Source organism: Oreochromis aureus, linkage group 23 (genome assembly GCF_013358895.1).
Source record: "Oreochromis aureus strain Israel breed Guangdong linkage group 23, ZZ_aureus, whole genome shotgun sequence".
In the NCBI taxonomy this organism is placed as follows: Eukaryota; Metazoa; Chordata; class Actinopteri; order Cichliformes; family Cichlidae; genus Oreochromis; species Oreochromis aureus.
Window position 1 is genome coordinate 29,102,376 of NC_052963.1, and position 22,392 is coordinate 29,124,767.

General features: G+C 40.7%; 1 protein-coding gene across 1 annotated transcript; it reads right to left on the minus strand.

The window, feature by feature from the left end:
* Positions 1–2,776: 2,776 nt before the first annotated feature.
* Positions 2,777–15,760, minus strand: LOC116314057 (NLR family CARD domain-containing protein 3-like). Its single transcript, XM_039606774.1, has 8 exons — positions 15,750–15,760; positions 12,335–12,413; positions 11,944–12,172; positions 9,958–11,782; positions 9,106–9,279; positions 6,869–7,042; positions 4,297–4,343; positions 2,777–4,121 (listed from the first exon to the last, which is right to left on the minus strand). The coding sequence occupies exons 3-8, from the start codon at positions 12,125–12,127 to the stop codon at positions 3,589–3,591; spliced, it is 2,937 nt and encodes a 978-aa protein (XP_039462708.1). The 5' UTR covers positions 12,128–12,172; positions 12,335–12,413; positions 15,750–15,760; the 3' UTR covers positions 2,777–3,588.
* Between the last annotated feature and the right edge of the window lie 6,632 nt (positions 15,761–22,392).

The window sequence follows — 22,392 nt, forward strand, 5'->3', positions numbered from 1 at the left end:
GGATACACAGGTGAGCTGCTTCCTGGAAGGAGTTGGGATTTCACCTGAAAACTGTCAGAGGGCCACACCTTCATGTGCTGATTTCAAAATATGTCGTTTGACTGCTCAGATTGAGTTTAAATTAGTTCTGGCCCTGACCCAAATATTTCAAATGTGTCACTGGCATCAAAATTCAAAAAGAACTTTTCAAAAATAAGAAGAATTTACAGTTTGAACATTTGATCTATTGACTTTGAACTATGTTCATTAAATATCAGACTGAAGTGATTTATGATCATTTCATTCTGTTTTATGGACATTTTCCACAGTGTTCAGACTTTCGTTTCATGCAGGAGGAGCAACAGGCAAACAGGTGTGCTGATGGAGAGGGGACAGGTGACTGGAAACACTAGGAAAACCCTGAGGCCACCTACCGGGCAGGTGGAGAACATCAGGGATGTGAAACCATGAGATGTTTGTAAGTGTGAAGTGAGAAAAAACGGACTTAAAATGGCTGTAAGTGATAAAGGTTGATCTAAAACAGAAGATAAATCCACTGATTCTTTGTAAAGTCCATCTGGTGCTCACATGAATCTTGTGATGAAAGCTTTTATTCCACTGAATGTTTCTTCAAAGCTCATTTCAACATGTTGAAGTCATGAATGAAAGTGCAGCCTGAGAGTGGATCACATGATTTTTAAGGTGTGTCATGTGACATGTTCAGTATTGTCACACGTGTCTAGATTGCCCCTGATATCATAACTGCTCAAACACTGAAGATTATATTTGAAGAATTATTACTGATGGACCTTTACTTTTTCAAAATTTCTTGTGGAAACCATTAAGGAACCAGTGTATTTCCACAGCAAACACCTTTATCCTCATGTTAGTGGACTTCATTATGCTTGCTTTCTCCTACTGTAATGCCTAGTTGATACACACAACACAAAACAATGTGGAGCTGGGCTCACATAACCATGATACTCAACGGCTAATGAGTTGAGTAATTTGAATTATATAAATCTGATGGGCTTGAATTTCCTCTCTCTTTCTTTGTGGGTGTGACAGACCACAACTCTGCCCCCTCACTTCTATCTGAAAACATTATGTTAATTGTTCTGCTGTGGATGATTATCAGCAAACCATATTTTGTCCAACAAAAACCACTCTTAACTTGACTGTAGGATTTATTTAAAGTGTTCTCAGGGCTAAGGTTAGTATGGGACAGCTCTTTTGGGGCTATTAGCAGATGAAACTGCTCTAGTTAACCCTGTTAGCAACTAATGCTAATCGAGTTGTTGTTTCTCTTGCTTTTTAGCAGGGTGAGCAGCTAATGTTAGGTCAGCCACTGTGCTCCGCTCTGAACTTTCTCAAGTACATATTTATCACATATTGTTGTCAAACAACTGAAAGAAAATGAAGAGGGTCCATTTAACATGGCCCATAAACAGCATGAGCTTAGCAGCATTAGCTGGCGCTGCTAAATGGACTATATTTCACCTGATGTAGCTTATCCAACCTATTATCAGTGTTCCTGACTGTCTGTGTTTCTAAGTATGAACACACAGCATGGGAAACACATACACAGTGGCCACTATCTCAGGTACAGCACACTAGTGGCCTAATAAAGTAGCCATCCACTTGATTATGAGTCATCTTCCTTCAGCCTTTGGCTTTACCTTCAACTTTTTATTGGCAGTACCGAGCCACAGACAGAGTCCTGCAGTAGCAAAAATCTCATCAAAACTCCTCCAGAAATGACATTGCATACTTTCTCTGAGATCTTTTTTCCCACACAGAACAGTCTGTTATCAGGACACATAAATCACATTAAATTGTGAATTAAAACATGTTATTGCATTATCACTAATAACTGGGTAGATTTTGGACATGTTATAAAATGAAGGATTTGACCTAGCAGTAAAAACATTTTCGGGTTTCTGCAACAGTGGTGGTATGATGGGAGCCTTTAGGGGAGCAGTTTTTCAGGCTTATCAAACCTAGTGTATTACTCACAGGAGATAAGAGAACACTCCTATGTGTCCGAGCAAACTCATCCGCTTGTACAATAGTAGCATCTAGCACAGTAACAGTTTGCTCCTTTAAATAAGTTAGGATCCTCTCTGGTAGTTGTTTTTTAACTAAACAAGCTTATTAGCCTGACACCGTTTGTCAAAAAAAATTATCATTTTCTCCCTCACAAACTCCACATGAGGCTGGTGGTTTTGTTCAAAATTGTAAACTTTTACCTATATGCCTCTGCCACTAACTCATATGCACACAGAACAGCGGCTTTCACAATATTATAGTTTAAGCTGTCATCAATCGACAGCGCTGTGCATACTTCTTGAGCTTTTCCCAATAGCCTGTATAACCTGGATCAGGTTACCCTGAACTCTCTCATAGTCATCCTGGAATAGTCCTATTATTATTATTGTTACTGTTAATCTCTGGTTCTCTTCCACAGCATGTCTTTGTTCAGTCTTTCTCCTACACCCCCGGCTTGTTGTGGCAGATAGCCACCACTTCCTGAGTCTGGTTCTGCTGGAGGTTCTTCCTGTTAAAAGGGAGTTTTTCATTCCCACTGTTGCCAAAGTGTTATTTAAAGATATTGGCATACACCTAAAGTGGCACTTCAGTCATGCCATCTACACACCAGAGAGAAGCAACTGAACTATCTACCCTAGAAAATACAAGGTTGCTTCAAAGACATTTTTCTGTAATTTTCCTTTGTTTACATCTGATATCACTTCCTCATAGTTTTTCATACAACATTTTATTAAATTTAAAGTTGAAATCATAACAGTGATTTTAAAATTTCTCTGTTAAAAATAAATTTTATGTCTACCACCAAATTCCACAAGATTCTTCACCAGGACCCTTTGTGACAGTTTTCATTTTTAATAGAAGCTACAGTGATACACAAGATATGCAATGCAATACAGGCATATTTACATATTTCTAAGAAAATTAGAAACAAGCGCTTACCAACATACTGCACCATATTCTTATTGAAAATTTGTCTGAAAACATAAAACTAGTTTAAAATGGTTAATGCAGCCATTGCTATGTATTTAGTCACATGCATTATGATCCTTCAATACAATCATATTATGGTTATAATAGGATAAAAAAAGCTATTGACTCAGTATTTTCAACTTATATGGCTGGGCCATTGTGAAATGATTGGCTTCAAAAAATGAGTCAACAGAAAGAGTATGGGGAGAGTTTGGAGAAATTTAATTAAGAAAGAGAACTCAAACATCTGGATTCATTTTAATGAGTTCAGACCTGTTGAAAATGCAGAGGAGCTGGTTGTAAACTGAGCATCAGAGAAACACAACATACTAATATTTACTGTGAAGCTTTGAGTGAAAAAAGACAGAAAAACAACATGCAGATCCTGGAATCATCGTAGCTTCCATCTTTAAAGGACTGAAGAGGAAGAAGTTTACAAGTAATCATTTATAACAGTTTAAAACATCAACTGATTGAATCCATGAATTTGGAAATGTGTTTCTGAGTGAAAGAGACAGACATGTACACACTGAACTATCCGTTCAACAGTCAGAGTGTTTCTCTAACAAGAGGACCTTCTTTACACTCAACTCAGCACAGGCACACTGAGGAACCAGACCAGACAAAAAATCCAGGATGAAGAGTTTCAGTGAATGTGGTGTTGAAGGTGTGGAGGTGGATCAGGGTGTCAGAGGAGACTCTGTAGAAGGACAGAGTGCCAGCAGGACAGTCCACATACACTACTACTCTGTTAGAGACAGAAGAGGAGGAGGAGGAGGAGATGAGCGTGTTTCTGTTATTATGCCATACAGAACGAGGACCATCATCAGTGCAGTACAGACTCCATGACTGCTCGTTGTATCCAAACAAACAGTCATCACTGTATCCTTTTCTTCTGATTCCTCTGTAACTCACTGATATTTGAACCTCTCCTCTCCACTCGACCTCCCAGTAACAGCGACCACTCAGACCATCTCTACACAGCAGCTGAGGCTCATAGTCAAATCTGTCTGGATGATCAGGATATGACTGCTCCTCTGTCACACGTGTCACCTTTCTGTTGTTGTCAGACAGTTTGAGGTTTGTGTGTACTGTGTTTGTGTCGATTGTGAGTTGGCAGGAATCTGATGGAGAGAACAAACACAATCCAGCTGCAGTTATTGATCCATCATCTGTTCATTGATTGACACTTTGATGATGACTCCTGACATCAGAGATGTGAATGAGTGATGTGACAGTTTGAAGATGGTTGAATGTGAGCTGCTTTGTTTTCATGAATCACATTAAAAACACACTTACACTTCCTCAGACCTGGTGTCAACCATTGGACTCCAGCAGGCTCCACCCTGAAAGGAGGAGGGGGGTCAGACCAGCACAGTCTCTTTCAGCATGTACACATGGATATCACATCGCTCTCACACACATACTGTTTGACACTGATAAAGGAACAGTCCAACATTTTCACAAATACACATCAATCCATATGTGGATCAACGTGCTGATGATCTGGACTGGATTTTTGGATTGCTTGTTACAGCAATAAAATCTGGTTTGACCTCCTTTGACTGTCCCCAACTTGAAATGCTCTCCTTACTGTCAATGCAGTGATTATCAATCCATCTTCGAATGACAAAAGATTTTTTTTTGAGTTGCCTAGTCAAAGTCTAGAATGAATTCCTATTTAGATACTTTGGCTTGATCATTAATGTTCATAAACCTGACAATATGTTGGAGAATTAAAACAATTCTACAAAGAACAGTGAGCCAAAAATCCTCCATATCAATGTGATCAATAATTATTGGAAATGCTTATCTTTAGTTTTTGCTCATAAGGGTGGCAAAAACAGTTACCTGATTAAGTGGGCAATTACTTTTTTCCTTTTTACATCTGGTCTACCTGCCCCTATCTCTAAGCTCTGCACAGTCTGTGGTGGTGTTTAAGGTCTCTTAAAGACATGTTTGTTTTGGCGAGGAATTTTGGTAATATGGATAAAACATGGTAGCCTTTCTGAGTTATGAATTTTAAATTCTCAAGTCTTCCCACTGTTTTAATCTCAGTTTTTATTATTATTTATTATAAATGAACCTGATGAAGCTAACAGAACCACATCATCTAAAAAAAGCATAGATAAGATTTTGAGGCCATCAAAGTGGAAGCCTTCCACCACATAGCTACACTTAGAATTCTGTCGATGAAAATAATTAATAGAATCAGTAGCCCTGGTGGAGTCAACAACCCACCAATAATGAATCTGACTCTCTGGTGGCAAGGTGGGCCAAGCTCCTGCAACAGCTTTACAGAGATGGCTCTGGCCAGACACCCCATATTCCTAAAGGACCCCCCACAAAAAAGACATGGTTGAATGCCTTCTCTAAGTCCAAGTCAGTCTACATGTCAAAATACATATAGACTGGTTGAACAAACTCCCATGGACCCTCAAATATACTTGAGAGGATAAAGAGCTGGCAGTATAGGGGTGCAGTGGTTAGTACTGTTGCCTCACAGCCAGAGTGTTTTGAGTTAGACTCATCTAGCCGGGACGTTTCTGTGTGGAGTTTGCATGTTCTCCCTGTATTTTCATTTATTGTCTCTGGTTACGCTGGCTTCCTCCCACAGTCCAAAGACATGTAGTAAGTGGGGTTAGATTAATTGGTAATTATAAATTGCCCATAGGTGTGAATGTGAGTGCACATGGTTGCGACACACTGGCAACCTGTCCAGGGTATAACCCGCATCTTGACTTATGGACTCCTTTCCAGCAACCTTGCATAGACTTTCCCAAGGAAGCTGGGGATTGTGATGCCCTGTAGTTGGTGCACATCCTCTAGACCAGGGGTGGGCAATCTCAGTCCATGAGGGCCGGTGTCCCTGCAGGTTTTAGATCTCACCTTGGGTCAACACACCTGAATCACATGATTAGTTCGTTACCAGGCCTCTGGAGAACTTCAGGACATGTTGAGGAGCTAATTTAGCCATTTAAATCAGCTGTGTTGGTTCGAGGACACATCTAAAACCTGCAGGGACACCGGCCTTCGTGGACTGAGATTGCCCACCCCAGCTCTAGACCAAGGTTTGCCAGTTCTGCTCAGCATCCTGCAGTGCTAGCCGATCCAACTCACCAGGTGGTGATCAGTTCACAGTTGACTTCTCGTCACCCAAGTGTCCAGACTATATGGCCACGGGCCCAATTATCTGATTACAAAATAAATAATCTATTTATTTATTTTCTAAGGTATCCTGTCCTGATTTATTTATTTTCTAAGGTGTCCTAATCCCACATGCCACTTATGGACATACATAACTTTAAACAAGCAACCCTCTCATCCACTGGCAAAAAGTCCAACCTACAGCAAGCAAGGTGAAGGTTTGCAGGACGATATGACTGACAGCTCTCTCCCAGATGATCCAGAGGAAATTAAATAAACGGTTAAATTACCAATAATAGAAAATATTTCTTTAGACTTCAGTACAATAAATAAACAATACAAACAAAAAACACCAAACAAGAATCAATAACTGAATAACTGCTTGGCAGTGGCAGACGAGATCTGGCAAGTTTTTCCATGAGAGCAACCCGCATACTCATCTGTGTTGTTCAACCCACAAATGCATTTTCCTTGCAAATATTGGAATTTTAAGGGGAAGTAAACAAGCTTTCATTATTATCATTATTGTTCTGCTTGGAGGCACCTACATATATTTTGCTTGTTATTTTTCAACTAGACTAGCATTTCTATTGTAAGAAAAGGAAAAATATGTCCCTGTACATGCGACTCCTCATGTCACATCTGCATGAAAGACACATGAACTAAGTGAAGGATACAAAATGTTTCCAGCTCTTCCTCCTTTATTAGAAATTCTCCTCCATACCTGAGAGTGTCCAGTCTCCAACTTGGATCTTTAAGTCCAGCCAACAGCAGTTTCATTCCTGAGCCTCTTGGATGATTATAGCTCAGGTCCAGCTCTCTCAAACAGGAGGGATTGGAGCTCAGAGCTGAAGCCAAATAAATGCAGCCTTGCTCTGTGATCAGACAGCCTGACACACTGCAGAAACACAAAACAGACTTCACATACAAGATCTTGAATAATTAGGCCCTTCAGACCTTTCAGTACCATATCACCCCAATAAAGCACTTTGTTTTCACACTGCTAGTTTACTTGTGGTTGAGTACCGAAAGGAAGCCTTCAGGCTCCTCATCCTTGGAGCCAGCTCCCAGTTTTGAGAATCTCTACTTTCATCATTAGGCTTAAAAGTTTCCTTTTTGATAAAGCATATAATTAGCTCTGGATCAGGTGACCGTGAGTCCTCCCTTTGTGCATCATGGGAAGGCCCCAGCAGCATAAGACTATTGCAGGATAACTGTAAAGAAATGGATTGTCATACACTCCGCAAAACACAAGTTCTTGCAGTTCTGGACCGTTAATAGTACCTCCCCTCTAGATTGGTGCACTTGGTAACTAGTGTCTTCCCATCAACTAGTGCAGTTGATGGGAAGACAAATTTTAGACTTTAATTGCAATATATTGGAATTTAGCTGGAGCAAAGCAAAATCAAATAAAATTAAAAATTGAAAAAATAACTTGAATGATCTAATTAACCTACTCTGAGCTAAAGCGGATTTTCTTATTTTTGAGAGGAGAGAGGTTAGAGAGAATAAGCACAACTGGAGGTGAAGATGCACCTTTCTCTGTGTTCACTTTTAAAAAAGACAAACAAATACAAAAACAATGTGTAAGTCCACAGTTTTGGGCAGTGGCTGCTCCTCTGACCTTACTGACTATACCTGTGGACTCTCCAGGCCAAATCCTCAGATGATGACTAATTTGCCCTTCTCTCTCCTTCTCTCCTGACATCACATCTTCTGAGATGAGAGTCTCACACCAAAATGTGATTATCATGAACAACACAGTATCCTTAACAGCACCAAAGAGTAAAACAATGAAATGTGGATTATTTAACATTAGGTCTCTGTTAGTACATGAATTAATAATCCATCCATCCATCTGCTTATCTGGAGCCAGGTTGTGGGGGAAGCAGCCTAAGAAGAGAAGCCCAAACCTCCCTCTCCCCAGCCACCTTCTCCAGCTTGTCCAGGGGAACAGGCCAGCTGAGAGACATAATGTCTCCGGCATGTTATGGGTCTGCCCTGAGGTCTCCTCCTGATGGGACATGCCTGGACCACCTCACCCAGGAGGTGCCCAGGAGGCATCCTTGTCAGATGCCCGAACCGCCTCAACTGGCTCCTTTTGATGTGGAGGAGCAGGGGCTCTGCTCTGAACCCCTCCCAGATGGCCGAACCTCTCACCGCATCTCTAAGGGAGAGGCCAGTCACCCTTTAGAGAAAGCCCATTTCCGCTGCTGTATGTATTATTGTAGTGGCTACCTTACAACATAGCACCTGAGGCGACTGTTGTTGGTGCTATATAAATAAAATTGAATTGATTCTTCCTCCACACTGACATCTCTGTGAGGTCCAGTGAATAGCATTGTATTTTTCTAACTGCTTCAGACAGGTCTATCACCTTTTTTCTGTAACCACTTCCTGGGTCTCATTTCAGGGGTTCAAAAACTTTTTTTGTCACTGAGTGGTGATAAAAATTTCTCATGGTACTCTTTCTGGTTTACCAAAACCGTTCACCTACCATTGTGTGCCGGAGGGATGATAATGTTGTTGTCATTACTAAGCAAGTTAGTAATGACTGGATCTTATGCTTGTTCAGTATATGTGTAAATCACTATATTATAGAGCCATGTATTTAACATGTTCAATATGCAGTCATTTTTAGTAATGCCTATTAGGCACCTAATAGGCATGGATTCTGGACACTTTCTTTCTTCCAGTAAGAAAAGAAAGTGAAAGTAGATTTAAAAGCACATTTCTAACCTGAACAGCACATGAAAAATTATTAGAGAGATTTTTTTCCTCCAGTGTCATGTTCATGAGTCATTTTTACAAAGCAAAAACAAAAAAAATGTGAATATGGAAAAGTTTTCCAGGCAGAAATTGAGATACAAATAATTCACACATACTTGGCAATTCTGTGAAAAATAGTCTTTTTAGGCAATAGGATTAATATTACCAAAAGTGGAACGTCTGAATCCTGACCTGAGAGTTTCCAGTGTACAGTGTGGATTTTTCAGTCCAGCAGATAGAAGCTTTACTCCTGAATTCTGGAGATCGCTGTTACTCAGGTCCAGCTCTCTGATACTAGAAGACTGGGAGCTGAGAACTGAGGACAGAGCTTCACAGCTTCTCTCTGAGAGGTTACAGAGACTCATTCTGAAGAAAAAAAAAGATATTTGTTGTCAGATTAAATGATGTCTAATGATGAATGATTAGCACTGATCCACTGCAATTTATGACAACTGGTTGCCCAGCTGAAAATAAACCCAGTGGCACAGGAGCTTCTGTAGCATTTCTTTCCTCTCTAACTGCAATACCATCATTGCAGAAAAAAAAAAAAGACACACCTGAGCTGTGCGCACTAACAACAGACGAAGATGTAGTAACAGTTTGCTCCACCAAAGAAAGAACAAAAAAACACCAATTATAAATGTTTTCAGAGAAAAACTTAAAGTTGTGGAGGAGGTGGAGAAAGAATCAGTGAGAGAGAATTTTCTTAGATCTGGCAACAGAAACTGACTCGCAACATAACGAATGTAATTTGCTTGGCCAGTCTGCTGAGTTGAAGTCAGCATGTGTGTAAATATTAGACTGAAAGAACTTACTGAAAAAGGGCATAAAAAAGTGCATGTGCAAAACTGGTGTGAATGGGTGAAAGAGGCAAGTTGTATAAAGCACTTTGAGTGCTCAGAATAGAATAGCACTATATAAGAACCAGTCCATTTACCATCACGCTGTTCAGGTTTTTGAATTATTCATGGAAGCTTTTTTATAATTAGAATCAACATTAGGAAGAATTTAAAAAAATTAAAGGATGAGCACAAATATACTTACACGATTTTGTTGGAAGCTTTGACCACTGGCAGCAGCCTTAGAAGAGCCTCCTCTGAATCAGAGTATTTCTTCAGGTCAAACACATCCAGATCTTTTCCTGATGAGAGTAAGATGAAGACCAGAGTTGACCACTGAGCAGGAGACAGTTTATCTGTGGAAAGACTTCCTGAACTCATGTACCGTGGGATCTCATCCACTAGAGAATGATCATTCAGTTCATTCAGACAGTGAAACAGATTGATGTTTTTCTCTGCAGACAGAGCCTCACTGAGCTTCTCCTTGATGTACTGGACAGTTTCCTGATGAGAATGTGAGTTACTTCCTGTCTGTGTCAGCAGACCTTGTAAGGGAGTCTGATTGGTTTGCAGTGAAAGACCAAGAAGGAAGCGGAGGAACAAGTCCAGGTGTCCATTTGGGCTCTGTAAGGCCTTGTCCACAGCACTGTGGTAGAAAAATTTCACTGCAGATTCTACTTCTCTTAACTCTTGTTTTGCAAACAATTTAGACCATATGGAGGTCTTCTGTTGTCCTTCCAGCAGATTGACCCCAGACTTTATGAAGGTCAGATGGACATGAAGAGCAGCCAGAAACTCCTGAACACTCAGATGGATGAAGCAGTACACCTTGTCCTGGTACAGTCCTCTCTCCTCTTTAAAGATCTGTTTGAACACTCCTGAGTACACTGAGGCTGCTCTGATATCAATGCCACACTCTGTCAGGTCTGATTCATAGAAGATCAGGTTTCCTTTCTGCAGTTGATCAAAAGCCAGTTTTCCCAGAGACTCAATCATCTTTCTGCTCTCTGGACTCCAGTGTGGATCTGTCTCAGCTCCTCCATCATACTTGACCTTCTTCACTTTGGCCTGAACCACCAGGAAGTGGATGTACATCTCAGTCAGGGTTGTGGGAAGCTTGCCTCCTGGTCTGGTTTTCAGCACATCCTCCAGAACTGTAGCAGTGATCCAGCAGAAGACTGGGATGTGGCACATGATGTGGAGGCCTCGTGATGTCTTGATGTGGGAGATGATTCTGCTGGCCTGCTTTTTTTCTTTGAATCTCTTCCTAAAGTACTTCTTCATCTGATGGTCAGTGAACCCTCGGATCTCTGTCACCGAGTCAACATATTCAGGAGGGATCTGATTGGCTGCTGCAGGTCGTGTGGTTATCCAGAGGTGAGCAGAGGGAAGCAGGTTCCCCCTGATGAGGTCTGTCAGAAGCACACCCACTGAGGTGGACTTTTTAGGATCAGTTAGGATTTCAGTTTTGTGGAAGTCCAGAGGAAGTCGACACTCATCCAGACCATCTAAGATGAACACAACCTGGAAGTCTTCAAAGCTGCAGATTCCTGCTTCTTTGATTTCAGTAAAGAAGTGATGAACAAGTTCCACCAAGCTGAACTTTTTCTCTTTCAACATATTCAGCTCTCTGAAAGTGAATGGAAATATGAACTGGATGTCCTGGTTGGCTCTGTTTTCTGCCCAGCCAAGACTGAACTTTTGTGTTAAGACTGTTTTCCCAATGCCAGCCACTCCCTTTGTCAACACTGTTCTGATTGGTTTATCTCTTCCAGGCTTCCCAGCTTTGAATATATCTTCTTTTCTGATTCTTGTTTTCTGTCTGTACTGTTTCCTGGATGCTGTTTCAATCTGTCTGACCTCATGTTCATCATTGACCTCTGCAGTTCCTCCCTCTGTGATGTAGAGCTCTGTGTGGATCTGATTCAGAAGGGTTGGATTTTCTACTCTAGCAGTCCCCTCTAAAACACACTGGAACTTCTTCTTCACATTAGATTTAAGTTTGCGTTGACAAACTGAAGCAAGATATTCTGAAAAGAAAAGCAGATTATCAGTTCACGTTTTGTAAAGGGACGGTCCAGTTTCCTTTCTCTAAGACATGTCCAATTGAATACATGTTGGTCCATCTCTTGAGACATTATTAAATGTCCCATTCATTCAGCAGTTTAGATTTTTAGAGAAATCCTCTTACTGTTCTGCAGACGGTCAGCCAACTTCTCCTGCTTCATTCTCCTCAGTAAGTTCAGTGCGATCGTCACAAATGCCTCTGTGCTTCTCCACCTCTGCTCTTCATCCTCATCCTCCAACCGCTCCTCTTCCTCCCTCTCACTCTCAAAATATGTTGGGTAATCTTGGCTCAGAACTTTGTGAATCATCTTCACCTCATTCTTCACAAAAGTGATGATGTTGTCCTCCAGCAGCTGGAACAGAATAATTTATGAATGACCCAATCAGACTGAAGTCAAGGAGCCAAACATCAGATCCATGTTTGAGACACTGACAATCCACTGGTCTACAAAGAGCAGCATGGAAATGACTGTGAACAGAATAGATGTAAAAGTAGTTGTTGTACATGTACAGACCGTAATTATGGAGTCCAGGTGTGTCTGACTCTGCTGGGCAGACTGATCACTGGGAACCTCTGAGCTCACCTGGTCCACTCTGTGGAGGAATCATCAAGAATTCGTTCAAGCACAGAGTAAAAATTCAGTAAGTGACCTTTTAAGACAGTGGCCGTTTATCAATGCCCAAGTACGCGAGTACGTACTCCCGTTCTCGGTGAGTACATACTCGCCGAGAACGCACGGGAGTACGTACCCGCCAAGAACGCGAGCACGGACTCGCGATATGTACAATTGGAACACCTGCGTACGTGATGATGTCACAGGTCCGGAGTTTTTACTGCCGTCCCCTCTTAATGTAACTGTGAGTAACATGTTATGAAGCTTAACTGTAATCACAGCCAAACCGGTTTACTCAGGAACAAATAAAACACTGAAATAAACCAAACATTAACATTTAGAAGTGATCTAAGTGACTTATATATCATTTTTAACCTCAGTAGTGAAACCTCTATTAATAAAAAATAGTGTACATGTACATACGTGTACATACCTTAATAAAAACAAGCAGGTGAGATGTTAGAACGCTTTTATTTCTATTGTAGTGGACACTCAATACTATAGACAGCTGCTGGGGTTTCTTTAACCTGAGTAGTGAGAAGTCCGCGAGCGGGGGGGGGAGTTGAAAACGATGTGCCGGGAGTCCGCTGTTGAGTTTTGGACGAAATGCATTCTGGGATATTTAGCTGTCCCAAGTCCACACCGATGCATGCTCGATAAAACGGGTGGATCGAGAACACATCCGGGACTTTTTCGCGTTCTCGGCTTGATGCGTGCCAATTGGAACAGTACTTGGTCTCCGACTGATGACGTATCACGAGTACACGAGAACGCAAGTACGCACAAGTACGCATATTGATAAACGCCCAACGATTCAGATGATTCCCTATAGTTATAAAAGTTTACTAGTCCGTCTGAATCCACTGAGAATCAACAGCTCAGATTAGTATTTTGTAATTCAAAATATATATCCTGGGTAAACTTCAAAGCAGGGGTCAGAAACACCTGGCTCACATAGAGTTGACAGAAGAGTTGCTGAGTTTGTGTTGCATGTTTGGCCAAACCAAAGCTAAAAGTTATATTTTTGCAGCTGTTCTTTGCAATTGAGCAGCTAGGTGTGTTTTGGAACACAGCGCTATCCATGACAGGTAAACACTACGGACTAGTAGCACTGGTAAAGAGAAAGTTAGCGGATGAAAATGCAGTGGCTCTGCACTGCCGTTTACATCAACATGCACTGTGCAGAAAATGCTTGAAGTCATGTCTCTAAATCCTAAAATGCATAAATTACATCAGGTCCGGAGGTTTACAACACTGTAGGTTCAGGGTGTTTTTGGAGGAAATTGAGGGATTTTATGGTACTTTACTGAGGTGCATTAGCACAGGAGGGGGCATGTGTTGTTGTTTGTAGAACCCTTCTCAGCTATGTGGAGTCTCCCCACCATGCTGCAAACTGAACTCACTGCAGTGCAATAGTGAACTGAATACTATGTTCGGGGAGGCACAGGGGAAAGCTATCAAGACTGCAAAGTTTCTAAGAGAGTTGCCTCCATAATTCCCGAAGCTGTGGAATATGCCTTTTTGGAAGCTCATATCTGTGTAAGAAACTGTACAAAAAATTCAGATTTCCATTTCCAGATTTTCCATTAGTCAGAGCCCAGGTTAACAACAAGCACAATCGATGCTGTTGCCCACAGGTTGCCAGTCAAAACTGCAACTGCTGGCTGAAGACAAAGGAATAGCAGACAGGGGAGGCATGTTAGGAGGCAGCGAGAGAGAAGGAAAGGCCGGAAGGTGGACGTGAGAGTGTTGTGGAAATTTTAACAATAACCTGCAACACACCCAGTGAGCTCAATTTGAAGTGGTTTAATTAATACATTGCAATGTGGAGAGAACCACCCCAGTCAAACACCAGGGTGATCTCTGAATCATGGCCACTGCCCTTGCACGTTATATACAGAGACAGAAAAAGACATTCCACAAACTCTTACATGTTGGCCTCACGGGGAGGCTATACCATCAGCCCCATCCTAAAAACCTCTTCACTCACAGAGAGAATTATGACCTTGTTTTCTGCTTGGCCATCATCTCCCTAAGAGCAGGATGTCTGGAGATCTTCAAGTCTATAATAGACCCTCTGTGAAGGTACAATAAACCCTGGGGCCCACTTGTGATAACATTCCACGTGCATGCAAACTGGTGACAGGAGGGATCTTGCTATACTAAAGTGATATAATTAAATATGTGATTAATACATGAGAAAAGAAATCTGCCACCACAAGAGTAAGGACTTTAAATGTATTAACTATGATTGGTAAAAAAAAAAAACATAGAGCTGGATTATATGATGGAGAGAATGAAGGAAGATATATTGTGTGGGCAGGAGACCAGATGGAAGAAAAGCAAAGCAAGGAGGTAATCTCAGCGCATATGCTCCACAAGTAGATATAAGTCAGAAAATAAAGACAAAGTCTGGAGTAAGCTGGATGAAATGGTAAATAGTATCTCCAGGCTAAATAGAGTTGTGATTGGAACAGACTTTAATGGACATGTAGATGAAACTGTCAATTTTGTTTGATTTTCAGGATGGAGTAAAATTGAGAGTGCCTGGTTGGGACTAGTTTTTGCTTTGTAATGTCTAGAAATGATCAAGAATCACTTCAGATAAAATCTGGATCACACTTTTGTTTGAAGACAAATTCAAATGTTTATATAGACTATTGATTGACTGGAAAAGCTCATGTTTGATTTCTCTAGAAAACAAACCATGTTCTGTTTCTATTTCCTGAAAGAAAACCATTACCATTAAAGTCATAGACAGCAGTGTGCTGCTGTTTCCTGTGAAAACTAGATTTGAAAGAATGTTGCCAGAGTTTAGAGTGTAATCAATCATGAGAATTTTTTTAAACTTTTTTTCAGAAGATTAAAAGAAAAAACCCACTAACAATGATGTTCACGCTGTTTTGTAAGTAAGTCATTTCTGCGCAGGAAACTTAGTGTTTTCTTTCACTTAAGTGGAGAATTAACCCCTCTCTGACTTTCTATAACATACAGTACAACATGATTAATGAAATAAATGCATGAGCATCACTTTCTGTTTGCCAAAGTGGGTTTTCAGTTCTTTGGAAACAAAGAGCTACTTTTAAAGAGTCAGTTTAAATGGGATTGAGGGAATTACATGTTTGCACTGCAGTTTATATCCAACAACATCAAGGTGTTAATTTGTTCAAAGTCACTAATAGCAGAGAGTTGGTGTGTTCTAAATTCACTGGACTGAAGTCCAGGTTGGTTCCTGTGAATAATGATGAAGCAGTGATGTGAGTGCTGAGCTGTGACATGGAGAAGAGTCATGGACAGTTAGAGATGGTCATCTCACCTCTGAGCTTTGGTCTGGCTCTCATGTTCCCCACACAGAGTGGTTTTAGAGGGAGGGACTCCCTCCTCTCTGTCCTCACACTGATCCATGCTGCTGAATTCACATCCACATCAGCTCACACACACTTTCTACCTTCACCTGCAGAGGAAACACAAATCATTCATGTGCACATCATCTGAAATCCTCCTTTCCATAATATGTGCTGTCCAAATATCAACTGCTTCTTTTCCGCTTCATCTGAGTGTCAGCTGAATGAAGTCAGACAGCAGTGTCAGGCAGAGGAAGCTGCCATCAGCTGGTCTACTTCTACTATCAGTCCACTAGATGGAGCCATGAAGGAGCAGCCCAGCACACACAAAAACACACTGACAGACGCACACAATACATTTAATGGCAGACACTGATTCACTCTGACTCGAAGCTTCTGTCAATTAACATTAAGTCAATTCAACATGTGTGAACAACATTTTCAAACTGATCCAGGACTCAAAGAGGATCCACTGTCTAAACATATTGGAGAATTTAATGTGACTAAAGAAGAGAAACTTTCCTCTTTCCTTTTTGAATCTCTGCACAGATGCAGTAGAGAGCAGCATCAAGTGCTTTTAATGACCATGTCCTAATTAAACAGAGTTACAGTTTTAACAAGATGTTTCAATAAAACTCATTCTAAGAACCTCATATTCATCTATAATTGTGGACTGAATGTTAACTCATTACTACTACCTACTTGGTACATTTTCAAGTTAAAGTACATTTTGGAAGATTCAGTTTCATAGAAGCTTTTTTGTGTATTGTGTGTGTTGTAGAAAGTAAAAGATCAGACCACTCTGATCGAAACCCACAAAGACAAGAGGAAAGCCATCTCTACATACTTGCCTGTGTCAACACAAGAGGTGCGTGCTTTCATCAAAATGCTGCACTTCCTGTGGTTACAGCCATGTTTCTCTTAGTGGTTAGTTAGTTAGTGGTTTAGCATTTGTCCCATACGTGAGCTCAGAGAAGTGGAAATGACAGGAAATGTAGTTGCTATGCTGTTGCTATGTGCACTTAATGTCACAGACTAGAATGGAGTATAAAACAGAGTAACCTCAGACTGTTCTTCTTGCTCAGGTCATCTTTCTGTGAGCTTAATACCTAATAGAATTTATGCAGCTAAACATGTCACTCCTGATCCAACTGGGGAGGTGGTTGGAAAAAAACTAAAGAGTCCAGGATTGTTTTGGGAAAAGTTATACACCAATTCAATATTAATTTTAGCTAACTCCAATTGACTTAACTATTAGGCTACTGCCGATGTGATTTTAATTTGACCAAATACCTAATACATTTTATCTTTCCATTTCTAATCTTTCAGATATTTACAGTGTTTGAATTAAAAATATTTTCAAGCTTTTTTCTCCATCCTCTCACCCCTAACCAGTCCAAACAGATGGCTTCCACTGAACCCTGTGGAACTCCATAATTAGCCTTAGTGTATGAAGGGAGGAGCCGTGCTGCTCTCTGGCAGGAAGCACCATGCCCTCCTGTGTTTTAAATGCACTTTAGAACAGCACGCAGCAACACTACATATGAGCGGGCGGAGGGAGGTTTGGGGTCTTCACTCACCCCCGTTCTGTTAACCGTCAGGGCTGGGGGGCTGGGAGGAGGTGCTGGCTGTCAAATTGGGGTCTGGGATGCGGGGCCTCCCTGCTACTGCAGATAAGGAGGCGGTCTGCTTGCCTCCACCCCAGAGAGAAGGGTTACATCTCCTGGGTCTAGGTACGGTTTGCCCCTCTGGCGGCAGGGGTACCTGGACCTGGGATATAGAGTATGTTTGGGGAGTGTGAATGTGTGTACAGTGTCTATTTGTGTCTTTCTCCACGTCGGGTGTGTGCCGAGTATTTGTTTGTGTATATGGGGGTGGGAATGCACGTTTGTGTCTGCGTGTGCCTGTTCGTCTGTGTCTATATGTCAGGTTGGGTCTTAGACTCCACCTCTATGGGAACACATTCAGGCTCTCCGAGGTATGGAGGCCTATCTCCCCCCACCACACTCCCTGCTGCTGGCTGATGCCCTCAGACGTTGGTGTGTTGGTGGTTCTTGGTGTCTGGGGCTGGGCGCTCATGTATGTACCAACTCACTCCTGGTGGCCGATTGGCGGGGCCTGGCGCCTGTGGCCCGGCTGGCTACAGAGCCCGATATGGTTTTGGCAAAGTTACACACCAATTCAATATTAATTTTAGCAAACTCCAATTGACTTAGCCATTACTGCTGATGTGAATTTTAATTTTACCAAATTTACATTTATCATTAGCCACCACTCTAGCTTCACATGTCTCAGAACAAAATTGCCAATAACCAGAGATTGTTCCCTGGCAGGTGTGTTACTGAGTGGGGAAAAACGATTTGAAACCTGTACCTGTACTGAAGGGCTTCTGTTTAGGACTACACTTCACTACCATCACCCAGCCATCCTGTTTTTCCAGCTGCTCGGGACAATCTGCTGCTAACAGTGGTGATGCTACCTTTAGCTTCACTGGCTACCACACAAAACCAAGAACAGAAACTGCCTCTTTTGTGTTACACGGCACTCTGGGATGTAACTGCACATTTCTCTATCCTTCTATTTGATGAGTAGAATTTGTACCCTTTCTTCTTATTGTGTTCTGTTAAAAATGCCGAATTACACTGTTTCAGTTTCAAAGCTCTTCAATATTTCAGTGGACAAAAACTGTTCATTTTATAACAATGCTTTTATTGTGAAACATTTTCCGGACAATCATCTGTAGGCAAAAAAGATGTTTGCCTGTTACATAAAAGAGTGCATAGAAATATCTTTAAAAATTTATTTGGGTATCATTATTCGACCGCCAGTCCAATTTGTGTGTGTGTGTGTGTGTGTGTGTGTGTGTGTGTAAGATGGAAATAGAGAGTAACCACTCCACTGTAAAATAAAGGGGAAAAGAGAACAGAACAGATCCAAGGAGATGTTAAACACATGTAATGTTTGACAGCAATGAGAGGCAGAAATGGAACGTTTCACTGTGGTAAAGTCAGTCTAACATTTGATTATGTGCTCAGTTAACTGAAGTATTTAAACCTGACACATTACAAGCCTTTAACTCTACTGAAGATGTGCATGTACATGCACTATTGTGTGCTCCAGTACTTACAAAGTACTGGAGCACACAGCCAAGCCATCCAAACAGCCAAGCCATCAACCGCAAATGCCAGAACAGAACATGATATCCGGAAAGTGCCACAGTAAGGTAAGGTTTGAGTCAGTGCTGCAAACTTTCACCCCCAAAAAGCTGATACCTTTATCTGCAAAATGTCCTGTATTCTGAGCCACAAAAACCACCATGTGCTAAAAACTAAAAATGACCTTCATTGTTATTTCTTTACAAGTAATCGCTGAATACTTTCAGGCTGACTCTTCAAACTCTGTAAAACACAGGCGGTTCTAGAATTTACATTTTTCTGGGCTTTTTGTGGTTCGAATATTTTTTAAGCATATTCCAAAATGCATTTTGAGTATTTTGCAGGCAAACGTATTCAGTCCTTTATAACTCTGCAAACCTCAGTTCAGTTAGGTACATTTTACAGTGCTACTTTCAAAAGCCATGATTTTGAAGCTCATTGTAGTGTCAAAGGATAATTCAGAATGGATACTCACAGGTCTAGTTGAATGCACCTGTTTTAGAGTGGACCTAACCTGAGGCAAAGGCTCGTCACATTTGCCAGAATTTTCCAAAGAAAGTTAAAAAACATCATAGAAAAATTATGCAGAGTATTGCTTTAGCCTCTTAACCACATGAGGACAGTCCACCAACTCATCAAGAAACTTAAGTAGCATTGTTCAGGACAGACACTGGAAAAACAGTCTGCCATTCCATACACCCGAGCAAGAAACAAACTGGGGAGAGATTTTTTAAATACCATCACCTCTATTTTAAATACCCAGCTCTATTTTAAATACTCATTATACATCAAGTATGATGTACCCCAATTTAAGTGTGCTACTGAAATGCACACAAAGCCTTGTGCATGCATGTAAATATTTGGCTTATTTTTGGCTTATTGTTATTGTTACTTATTGTTTTCCACTTAACATTGCTCACCTAGTTCTTCCAGATCTTGTAAAATCCTCTTTCTCCACACTCCTCGCGCTCTCTTTTCACTGGCAATTACATAAACATGTTGTTTCCAGCTTAAAAATTATGGTATGATGTCACTAAAACAAAATGAAGTAATTTTAACAAGTTATTCTACAAGGATGCTGGAAAAAAAATGCAGATTCCATGACCGTATAATGCACTACTTAGTCACGTGAAACCATCATCAATGAATCATTTTATTGTTATCACATCACTGTTATAAAACCAGTTGGCTTTATGACAATGATGTTGACTTGTTTCTCTCTCTCTCCTCCTCCTCTTTCAAGCTTTGTGCTTTTATCCATAATAAAAATGTAAGAATGTTATGGATGAAAAATAACATCCACAACATTATGCTAATCTCTTCAAGCTACTGCAGATACTAGTTAAAAATATATAAATACCAATATAACATACAAAGTCACAGCAATGACTGGCATTATCAGAAGAATTTGGACTCTTGCTTTCAAGTGTTTTATGAAAATGAAAATAATAATTCAGTGCATAGTTATTACTAAAACTATTACTGTAGTTAAACCAACAACTGAAACTTCCATAAAACGATGATAGGATACTGAACTCCAGGCTTCAACATAGAAAAAAATTGTAACTAGTTTTACTTCTTATGTTCTTATGTTGTTTAGCGTTTAGCGCTCGGCCTCGGTGGTCCAGCTGTGAGTCCGTTACCGTGATATAGAGCGGCAGATTTCTGCTGTTTGTGCTGAAACTAAACTGCGCACAGCTGATGTTAGCCAGGAAAAAAAACAAAACATTACAGATTACTAACATTACCTTCAGGTGGAGCTTCACACTGAGACGATTGTATGCGACACAAAGTTCATGAATCTGAGAAAGAAGGAAACGCAAAAAGAGGGGTCCACAAACCACGGTCCTGTGACAAAAACACTGCGGTCTCTATATCTACACTTCAGAGAGAAGGATCGACGCTGCATTCAGGTGTACCTCGGAAATCCCCAAATCTTTCCTCAAACAGCTGGAAGGCTGCCTAAGGGAGATTTATTTCTCCTAATTTTCCAGCTTTTTTGAAACAAACATCTGTGATGACGCTTTTGTTCTTCTTCCTGCAGCGTTTCAACACTGGAACACAGTGTCTTTTTAGAGTATAAATATGTTTTTTTTTTAACCTATGGCAGCCCAGTGAGTAACGTGTTACAGTGAGGAAGAAGCCACTTCATGCCGCAAACAAAAATTTCTGTTGAAAACCAAAGTGAATCAGAGCTGAGTGACAGCTATTTTCTCCGTGAAAGCAGAGAGGATGTTTTTATTGAGATATTTTAACGAGTTTACAGCAAAGTCTGAGTGAATGGAGCTCATCCATCAGTCTCTGTGATATAAAAACAAAAGGCTTGGAAAGAAAAGCTACTGGACTTCTTGAAGACATTTCACCTTTCATCCGAGATGCTTCTTCAGTTCAAAGAACAATTGATGAAGAGTCCCTGATTAAGGCCTTAGTGGCAGTTGTCCCTTTTAAGGGTCATTGCCCCATTATTGATCATCTGCCTAATCACATGACCCTTGTAAGGGACAACTACCATTAGGGCTTAAATCTGGTAAAACTCCACACTGTTTGGAAACACTAGTCTAAAGTGGGCTTCAAAACACCCAGGTCACCATGGTGACCATGAAATTACTAGAAAACATGAATTACCAAACAGTTCCCCCATAGAAGGAAGCCAAAATATCTCTATTACCCCCTGGTGTCTGGCTGCAGTACAGGTCATAAACAGCACATACGAGTATTATACTGTAAGAACAACAGTTTGGGCTTTCCTTCAGCTCCTGTGCAAAGCTGATTTCATTCACTATTATAGAAAAGTATCACTATATTTATTAGTATTATTATTTGAAGGTTACAGATAATTTGCATTTTTTGCAAAATGAAAATACAAACTGCAGCTTTAATTCCAGTTAATCCACATTAGCATTTAACTGCTTAAATCTCATTATTTCATCCAGATAAATCAAATGTGACAGGTTTGAAATCAATAAAAAACAAAAAAACCTTTCAAGCCTACAGTACCATAGTTAACCATTTGATGTATGCAGATGATTTAGTGACCTCCCCCCCTATATAGTGCTGGCCTTCAACAAGTATTAAAGGCTTGGTCTCAATATGAGTTTGATATTCATTACAAAGCCAAGAATAGTTGTAGAATATGTTAACTGCCAGAAATAAAGAAGACCAGAATTGAGTCATTCCTGAACTCTCTCTATCAGGCTCTGTTCTAAAAGTGTGTACTGTGGTTAAATATTTAGGTCACTACATATCTGATTATTTGTTTGATGATATGGACATTTATAGACAATGTCACCTATAGTGTATGCACAAGATAACATGTTGAGCCGTAAGTTTGGTATGGGCACTGCTCCAGTGAAGGTTGGACTTTTCAAAGCCTTCTGCACTCCAATGTACACTCCTCATTTGTACAAGACCTACAGAGAAGACAATATACAAAAACTCATTGTAGCATACAATGATGGAA

Bases quoted from the DNA above. Each gene is read 5' to 3' on its own strand.
- LOC116314057 (XM_039606774.1), bottom strand. From the start codon at position 12,127: ATGATTCACAAAGTTCTGAGCCAAGATTACCCAACATATTTTGAGAGT. The intron at 11,783-11,943 runs GTAAGAGGATTT...TTTTCTTTTCAG, and splicing joins GGCTGACCGTCTGCAGAACA to AATATCTTGCTTCAGTTTGT. The intron at 4,344-6,868 runs GTATGGAGGAGA...TCCTCCTTTCAG, and splicing joins TGGAGACTGGACACTCTCAG to GGTGGAGCCTGCTGGAGTCC.